The sequence below is a fragment of the Piliocolobus tephrosceles genome, chromosome 20 (genome assembly GCF_002776525.5).
Source record: "Piliocolobus tephrosceles isolate RC106 chromosome 20, ASM277652v3, whole genome shotgun sequence".
Lineage (NCBI taxonomy): Eukaryota > Metazoa > Chordata > Mammalia > Primates > Cercopithecidae > Piliocolobus > Piliocolobus tephrosceles.
This window is the reverse complement of record NC_045453.1, coordinates 973,137-982,394: the sequence shown is the minus strand read 5'-3', so window position 1 is coordinate 982,394 and position 9,258 is coordinate 973,137. Positions and strand designations below refer to the sequence as shown.

General features: G+C 51.0%; 1 protein-coding gene and 1 long non-coding RNA gene across 3 annotated transcripts in view; one reads left to right on the top strand and one right to left on the bottom strand.

The window, feature by feature from the left end:
* LOC111548076 overlaps nt 1–690 on the bottom strand; it is a 1,130-nt gene extending 440 nt beyond the window's left edge. The window contains exon 1 of the long non-coding RNA XR_002733305.1: nt 392–690. This is a non-coding gene — a long non-coding RNA (uncharacterized LOC111548076). The remainder of the gene's footprint in view (nt 1–391) is intronic.
* ITPA (inosine triphosphatase) overlaps nt 104–9,258 on the top strand; it is a 20,795-nt gene continuing 11,640 nt past the window's right edge. For both annotated transcript variants that reach the window (XM_023220262.1, XM_023220261.2), the window contains exons 1-5: nt 104–1,237; nt 5,053–5,110; nt 5,203–5,267; nt 5,848–5,921; nt 8,012–8,043. In XM_023220262.1, coding sequence (XP_023076030.1) covers nt 1,172–1,237; nt 5,053–5,110; nt 5,203–5,267; nt 5,848–5,921; nt 8,012–8,043 — 295 coding nt within the window. In that variant the 5' untranslated portion in view covers nt 104–1,171. The remainder of the gene's footprint in view (nt 1,238–5,052; nt 5,111–5,202; nt 5,268–5,847; nt 5,922–8,011; nt 8,044–9,258) is intronic.

The window sequence follows — 9,258 nt, the reverse complement described above, 5'->3', positions numbered from 1 at the left end:
CTTTTTCAGACGCAGTTTTGCTCTTGTTATCCAGGTTGGAATCCAATGGCACGATCTCTGCGCACTGCAACCCCCGACTCCCGAGTTCAAGTGATGCTCCTGAATCCTGAATTCTCTGAACTGGGATTACAGGCATGCACCACCATGCCTGGCTAATTTTGTATTTTTAGTAGAGACAGGGTTTCTCCGGTGTTGGTCAAGCTGGTCTGAAACTCCTGACCTTGGGTGATCCACTCGCCTCAGTCTCCCTAAGTGCTGGGATTACAGGTGTGAGCCACCCGGCTTTCCCACACTTTGATGAGCATCAGAATGGCCTGAGGAGCTTGGTAAGAACTCAGACTCCCTCCCTTTCTTGTCCATGGGCAGAAGTGGCCATTCAAGAGGTACTGACCCAGGGTTCCAGGCGGCGGGCAGAAGGCTGAGTCTCTGGAGGAGCGAGTCAGATGACTTGCCGCAAAGAAAGTATCAGCAGAGGTTCAGCAGACACACCTTTGAGAGGGCACTTCCTACTTTCAGTTGTGTTTGGAATGCAAAGGTCTGGCTGAAACGGTGGCTACGGAGAAGGGGTGACAGATTTAAGAGGCTGAAGGGATAAGGAAATGAGGGAGTCTAGATACTGAGCTCTCAAGCCTAGGTGTGAAACCGGGTGAGAAGTTTGGGCTTGTTTTAGGCTATGCCGAATTTAAGTTCACGGTCCGGTGGATCAGAGCTGGCGGGTAAGGCTGAAGGTGAGAGCAGGATGAGGGTTTGGAAGCCCTTGCCTAGAAGGAGGCAGTTTTTTGAGACAGCCTAGGACAGCGCAAACCTCCAGGATCACAGGGCTGCAGTCTTCTGCTTTCGGAGACCCCATTGCAGAGAAGAACGAAGCCAGGGGCGGGGTGGGGGTGGTAGTGATCTCTTCCGGTTCTTGAAGAGAGCGTCCCTTAGGCAGGAGGGACGGGTCTTGGAGCATTCAATCTCCAGACTTGGGAGGCCCCCAGCAATTCGGACGCGGAGGGCTAGGCTGCCACCGCGAGCCCAGTCGCCCCATACGCGCCTTGGGGTCCGTGTCGGCTTTTCCCCGGATCCCTGGCCGGAAACTGAGCCGTTCACTTCCGCCACCAGCCGGAAGTTTTCTGTCACTGGACGCCAAGGAGTTTTCGGTGGCTCAGCTGGGTAACCGGGGCTCACCATGGCGGCCTCATTGGTGGGGAAGAAGATCGTGTTTGTCACGGGGAACGCCAAGAAGCTGGAGGAGGTGCCGGGAGGGTGTTGGGGGCTGACTGGGAAGCAGCTGGGAATACGGCGGAGACGGGGCTTCCGGGTGGAGGGAAGCACGTGGGAGGAGGCATGGAGAGAGAAGAGAAGGATGGGTCCTGACACGGCTGTGTGGAAAGGCTGGGGCGCAAGAAGGGAGTGGCTGCGGAATCGGGGCGCCCCGGGGTTGGCGAAGGAACGAGTGTCTTGACAGATCCCGACACAGGGCTTGTGTGGTCAGCGACTGCGGGACCCAGAGGAGTAGCGGGGCCCTTATCAACCGCCCGGAAGGTCACCTATTGAAGTAGACCCCAACCCACTGTCCCGATACTCTTCTGGGACTTCACATCCTGCTGCTGGGCCAGGGCTAGCAGGACCCACAGAGGGCGTGGGGCAGAGTTCCACATTAAGCAATCCGTGCCCCACCACCGTCCTAAAATGTTCTAACCTCTTTTCGCGTGTGCGAAGTGGGGATGATGCAGGACATTTGCTTCACAGCGCTACAGGCAGGAGGAGTAAAGGAGGCAGTGGATCTAAAGTTTCTGTTTGCAGGGACTTTGTGGCTAGCAAGTAACAGAGACACACAGGGAGTTCATGTAAGCCACCAGATGACTCCTGTGGGAATATAATGTTACCGTGTCCTGCAGGACCTGAGGTTCCCTCAAGAAGCTGACTTGTCCTTGTTCTCTCTGGATGCTGATCCCTATTCCTGTTCATATCTTTCCCCTTTCTTCCCTGCTGGGGGATGGAACAGTGAGACTTCTACCAGATATCAGCTCTGACTGGCTTTGCTTGAATCAAGTGTTTGCCCCTGTTTAATCAGCCATAGCCATGGAGTGGGGGTCATGTGTGGGGGATCAGGATGACACCCACTGGATATGTCTGAGTCAGACCAGCGGGATGTAATCACTAGGGAAACCTACATTTGCCTGTAGCATAGGGAAGGACTGATGTCACTTTGGTGCCAGGACAAAGTGGCCTTCTCAGGAACCAGAGCCTTCTGCTGAAAAAAGGTTTGGGATCCTGAGGCCAGACCAGTCAGGCAGTGCCACCCTGAACAGAGCCCATGCAGGACAATGGGCATGAGACCCCAAACCTCTGGCTGAGAATATTGCCCTCATTTAAAGAAGGAGCTGGAGCCTGGGTGCGGTGCCTCACGCTTGTAATCCCAGCACTTTGGGAGGCTGAGGCGGGCAAATCATCTGAGGTCAGGAGTTCAAGACCAGCCTGGCCAAAATGGTGAAACTCCATCTCTACTAAAAATACAAAAATTAGCTGGGCATGGTGGCACATGTCTGTAGTCCCAGCTACTCAGGAGGCTGAGACAGGAGAATCGCTTGAAGCCCGTAAGCAGAGGTTACAGTGAGCTGAGATGACACCACTGTACTCCACCCTGGGTGATAGACTGACAGAGTGAGACTCCGTCTCAAAATAAAAAAAGAAGAAGAAGAAGGCGCTAGAGTAGCCAAGGGAGACTCCTTGGAGAACATGGACTTGAACTTGGCCTAAAACAGTCTTTTTTGAGACAGAGTCTCACTTTGTCACCCAGGCTGGAGTGCAGTGGTGTGATCTCTGCTCACTGCAACCTCCGCCTCCTGGGTTCAAGCGATTCTCCTGCCTCAGCCTCCCGAGTATCTGGGATTACAGGCATGCGGCACCACGCCTGGCTAATTTTTGTATTTTTAGTAGAAATGGGATGTTGCCATGTTGGCCAGACTGGTCTCAAACTCCTGACCTCAGGTGATCCACTCTCTATCCGCTTCGGCCTCCCAAAGTGCTGGGATTACAGGCGTGAACCACCTCGCCCAGCTGTGTTTTTTGTTTTTAGACAAGTCTCACTCTGTCGCCCAGGCTGGAGTATAGTGGCACTATCTTAGCTCACTGCAACCTCCACCTCCTGGGTTCAAGCAATCCTCATGCCTCAGCCTTCCCAGTAGCTGGGACTACAGGTGTGTGCCACCACATCCAGCTAATTTTTGTATTTTTAGTAGAGACAGGGTTTCTCCATGTTGGTCAGGCTGGTTGGTCTTGGACTCCCGACCTCAGGTGATCTGCCCGCTTCTGCCTCCCGAAGTGTTAGATTATATGCATGAGCCACTGTGCCTGGCCGAACGGGTAGTCTTAACTAGTGGTATGCCATTGGCAGACTGAGGAAACCTATAGAATCTTTCTCAGGAAAATAGTTTCAAATGTACAAAATAAAATACATGGTATTACAGGCTGGGCACTGTGGTTCATACCTGTAATCCCAGCACTTTGGGAGACTGAGGCTTAAGGAGGATCTCTTGAATCCAAGAGTTCAAGACCAGCCTGGGCAACAAAGTGAGACCCTAGCTCTACAAATAATTAGCCTAAGCATGGTACCTGGGCCACCTGTGGTTCTAGGTACATGGGAAGCTGAGGCAGGAGGATCTCTTGGACCCAAGAGGTTGAGGCTCTAGTGAGCTGTGTTTGTGCCACTGTACTCCAGCCTGGGTGACAGAGATCCTCTTTCAAAAAAAATAAATAAAATACGTAGGATTACAAAGGAAATCAACTATAGTGAAGTACAATTATCAAAATGTTACAAATATTTGTGGTTTAGTTATATATACTTTATTAATGCATTAAAGGATTTAATCTACCAATGTATGAGTAATTACCTCTTTTTTTTGTTTTTCCGAGACGGGGTCTCACTCTGTTGCCTGAGGCTGGAGTGCAATGGTGCAATCTTGGCTCACTGTAGCCTCAATCTTCTGTGCTCAAGCAATCCTCCTGCCCCAGCCTCCTGAGTAGCTGGGACTTAAGGCACATGCCACCATGCCCAGCTAATTTTTGTATTTTTTGTAAAGATGGGGTTTTGCCATGTTGTTCAAGCTAGTCTCAAAGTTCTGGGCTCAAGCAGTCTGCCCACCTTGGCCTCTGAAAGTGCTGAGATTACAAGCGTGAGCCACAGCACCTAGCCCCTTAATTTTAAAATACCGAGATAAATAGTATTTTGAGATATCTGCAGCAGTTGTAATGAGTTATAACAACATCTGTGATTTTAGCAGGTTTAAAAGTCACAGGAACTGCTAGTAATATTTTGGTTTGTTACCTATATTCATAATGGAAAAAGATACTAAATTTCTTTTTTTTTTTTTTTTTTTTTTTTGAGACGGAGTCTCCCTCTGTCACCCAGGCTGGAGTGCAGTGGCGCAATCTCGGCTCACTGCAACCTCCGTCTCCTGGGTTCAAGCCATTCTCCTGTCTCAGCCTCCCGAGTAGCTGGTACTACAGGCGCCCGCGACCATGCTAATTTTTTTGTATTTGTAGTAGAGACAGGGTTTCACCATGTTAGCCAGGGTGGTCTCGATCTCCTGACCTCGTGATCCACCCGCCTCAGCCTCCCAAAGTGCTGGGATTACAGGCATGAGCCACTGCGCCTGGCCAAAGATACTAAATTTCAATTAAGGTTACTAAGACTAAAGATATTTTTTTTCCAATCCATGTTCACAGGCCTCCTGAATTCTGGGTATCTTCTGATAGAGAATTTCTGGTTTAGGAGGTTGGCTAGGCTTTCTAGGAGCATTGAGAGGAGAAGAGGATGTTCTGGATGGGGGCTTAGCACAAGCAGAGACTTGATATAGGAGAGATAGAGAAGTAAGGAGATGGAAGGAGCTGGCTGGCTGGGGTGGGACCCTGAAAGCCGGGGTGAGGCTTACGGGCCTGAGTTGGTAAGCTTTAGGAGACTGGCAGGAGAGTTATCGATGAGAAAGGTGGATGACAGCTCACGTGCTCACATAGTAATGGAGAATCATTAGATGGTGATAAATCTTCTCTTTTCTTTTGGAACAGGTCATTCAGATTCTAGGAGATAAGTTTCCATGCACTTTGGTGGCACAGAAAATTGACCGTATGTCTCTGTTTTGTTTTATTTTTAAAAGATGGTTGGATTTATCTGTCTTCCTGTGACCTGACTCTCTGTGTGTCTGTTTTCCTGATAAGTGCCGGAGTACCAGGGGGAGCCGGATGAGATTTCCATGCAGAAATGTCAGGAGGCAGCTCGCCAGGTGCTTGCCCTGCCCTTGTCCCACACTTGCTCCTCTTGTCCAGATAGCTTCCAGGGCCTGTGCCTGCTGGAAACAATAGAGTAAACAAGTTTGTTGAGCTTTCTAGGACCGGCCCAGAGCCCTCTAGGGTTCAGTTAATATTGGCTTTGGAACACTGCCTTCCTTTGCCAGCCTTGAATACATGGTATCTCCCCCAGACCACTACTATACACTCCTACATACACACAGACTCTCCTTCCGCCAAATGCATTCTAGCCCTACATCCTCCCCACACACATCCACCGCTGCATTCACACTTGTTCGTGGAACTGAGAAAGCATGCTGTGGAGAGTCAGGCTGAGTGCGAATCCCAGCTCTCCCATTGCTGTACCTGGAGCAAGCTTTACAATCAGCCAAAGCTTTGGCGTCCTCATAAGATAAGAGATTGGCCAAAGGTAAGAGATTGGCCGAGGGCAGCTCCCAGGGCGCTGTCTGCCACAGATCTCAGCTAGCTGAGGGCTGGCCCCAGCCTGGGTGACCTCGGTGTTCCAGGTGGGGATGGTGATCGTGTGTCTCAGGGGTGCATGTCTTTGTGCTGCAGGTACAGGGGCCCGTGCTGGTTGAGGATACCTGTCTGTGCTACAACGCCCTTGGAGGGCTCCCCGGCCCCTACATGTGAGTGTCCACCTCCACCCCCTTACAGGGCCCCAGGCCCCAAACCACCAGAACTGCAAAACGATGAGGCACCTGATACTGCAGGTCATTCCCTGTCTTTGTATCAACAGCCTTTCACGTTGTCCCGAGGAAAGATGGGATAGGAGAAGCATGTCGTTCTTTTGTAAAGTGTGAGAATGCAACCTGTAAGTGGAGATGGTAAAGGGGACCCCATGCATTTGTGAAGTACGTTCATAGATAGATTAATTTCAGGAAAGAGAAAACAAGGAAGTTGGAATCTAAAACTTGATTTCTTTCTTCCCTTTTTTTTGGATACAGTCTCTGTTACCCAGGTGGCTGGAGTGCAGTGGCGTGATCATGGTTCACTGCAGTCTCCACCTCCCAGGCTCAGGTGATCTTTCCACCTCAGCTTCCTGAGTAGCTGGGACTACAGGTGTGCATCACTACACCCAGCTAATTTTTTGTATTTATTTATTTATTATTTTATTTATTTATTTATTTTTATTTTTATTTTTTGAGACGGAGTCTCGCTCTGTCGCCCCGGCTGGGGTGCAGTGGCCTGATCTCAGCTCACTGCAAGCTCCGCCTCCTGGGTTCAAGCCATTCTCCTGCCTCAGCCTCCTGAGTAGCTGGGACTACAGGCGCCCGCCACCTCGCTTAGCTAGTTTTTTGTATTTTTTAGTAGAGACGGGGTTTCACCATGTTAGCCAGGATGGTCTCAATCTCCTGACCTCGTGATCCGCCCGTCTCGGCCTCCCAAAGTGCTGGGATTACAGGCTTGAGCCACCATGCATGGCCTATTCATTATTTTTTTTTGAGATGGAGTCTCGCTCTGTCGGCCAGGCTGGAGTGCAATGGCGCGATCTCAGCTCACTGCAAGCTCTACCTCCTGCATTCACACCATTCTCCTGTCTCAGCCTCCCAAGCAGCTGGGATTACAGGTGCCTGCCACCACAGCTAATTTTTTGTATTTTTAGTAGAGACGGGGTTTCACCGTGTTAGCAAGGATGGTCTCGATCTCCTGACCTTGTGATCTGCCCTCCTCGGCCTCCCAAAGTGCTGGGATTACAGGTGTGAGCCACCGTGCCTGGCCTGTATTTATTTACTTTTGGTGTGTGAGACAGCATCTCAGTCTGTCGCTGAGGTAGGAGTGCAGTGGTGTGATCACAGCTCACTTGCTTGACTCAAGCTATCTGCCTGCCTCAGCTTCCCTGAGTGGCTGGGACTGCAGGCACGTGCCCAGCCAGTTTTTTTGCATTTTTTGTAGAGATGGGATTTCGCTATGTTGTCCAAGCTTTTCTCAAACTCTTGAGCTCGGCCGGGCGCGGTGGCTCACGCTTGTAATACCAGCACTTTGGGAGGCCAAGGCGGGTGGATCACGAGGTCAGGAGATCGAGACCATCCTGTGAATGGTGAAACCCTGTCTCTACTAAAAATACAAAAAATTAGGCCGGGCGCAGTGGCTCACGCCTGTAATCCCAGCACTTTGTGAGGCCAAGGTGTGTGGATCACGAGGTCGGGAGATCAAGACCATCCTGGCTAACACGGTGAAACCCTGTCTCTACTAAAAATACAAAAAAATTAGCTGGGCATGGTGGCGGGCACCTGTAGTCCCATCTACTGGGGAAGCTGAGGCAGGAGAATGGTGGGAATCTGGGAGGTGGAGTTTGCAGTGAGCCGAGATCACGTCACTGCACTCCAGCCTGAGTGACAGAGCGGTCACTCCTCAAAAAAAAAAAAAAAAAAAAACAAAATTAGCTGGGCGTGGTGGTGGGCGCCTGTAGTTCCAGCTACTTGGGAGGAGGCTGAGGTGGGAGAATGGCATGAACCCAGGAGACGGAGCTTGCAGTGAGCAGAGATCGCCTGGGCAACAGAGCGAGACTCCGTCTCAAAAAATACTCCTGAGCTCAAGTGATCCGCCTGCCTTAGCCTCCCAAAGTGCTGGGATTACAGGTGGGAGCCACCTTGCCTGGCCCTTGGAGGCATTCTTTTTCATTTACCCTTGGCTGTCAATAGGGAACAGCCAGGAAAAGGTGGTAAGAAGATCCAGCTGCTCCTGGTGTTCTGACTCTCCTTTATTTCTCTTGCAGAAAGTGGTTTCTGGAGAAGTTAAAGCCTGAAGGTATTATCTGCTTTGTTTCTTCCCTGGATCTGTTGGGAATGAGAATCTGGGCTTGCCCTAGGGGAGGGACCCCAACTAGTAGTCAGGAGTCCCAGGTTCTAGCCCCCACCATGGAGCCTCCACCTCATTTTCCCCATCTAGCACCTGTAGTTCACACTTACCCTGTACTCCAGAGAGCACTGTGTGGGGTAGGGATGGTGGGAGCTATAGGGTTGAGGAACTTTCAAGAGGGACTTGGCCCTCGTGACTGCTTTAGCCAGGGCCTGCCCTGGGAATTGGAGGACTGCCCCTCCTGGACCCCAGCAGTGCATATCCTGTCACCCACAGTTGCAAGCCAAAATGTCCCCTCTTTATGTGCTTTTATTTATTTATTTGGAGACAGGGTCTCACTCTTGCCCAGGCTGGAGTACACTGGTATGATCTCGACTCACTGCAACCTCCGCCTCTTGTGTTCAAGCGATTCTCCTGCCGCAGCCTTCCAAGTAGCTGGGATTACAGGCGCCCACCACCACGCCCGGCTAATTTTTGTATTTTAAGTAGAGAGGGGGTTTCACCATGTTGGCCAGGCCAGTCTCGAACACCTGACCTCAAGTGATCCTCCTACCTTGGCCTCCCAAAGTGCTGGGATTACAGGTGTGAGCCACCGCACCCAGCCTATTTATTTATTTATTTATTTGAGATGGCGTCTCACTGTTGCCCAGGCTGGGGTGCAGTGGCTCAATCTCAGCTCACTGCAACCTCTGCCTCCCTAGTTCAAGCAATCCTCCTGCCTCAGCCTCCCAAGCAGCTGGGATTACAGGCATGCGCCACCACGGCGGCTAAATTTTTTTTTTTTTTTTTTTGAGAGATGGAGTCTCACTCTGTCACCCAGGCTGGAGTGCAGTAGCACAATCTCGGCTCACTCCAACCTCCACCTCCCGGATTCAAGCGATTCTTCTGCCTCAGCCTCCTGAGTAGCTGGGACTTCAGGCATATGCCATCATGCCCAACTAATTTTTGTATTTTTAGTAGAGTTGGGATTTCACCATGTAGGTCAGGATGGCCTCAATCTCCTGACCTTGTGATCTGCCTGCCTCAGCCTCCCAAAGTGCTGGGATTACAGGTGTGAGTTACCATGCCTGGCCTTTTTTTTTTTGGAGACAAGTTTCACTCTTGTTGCCCAGGCTGGAGTGCAATGGCACAATCTCGGCTCACTACAACCCCTGCCTCCTGAGT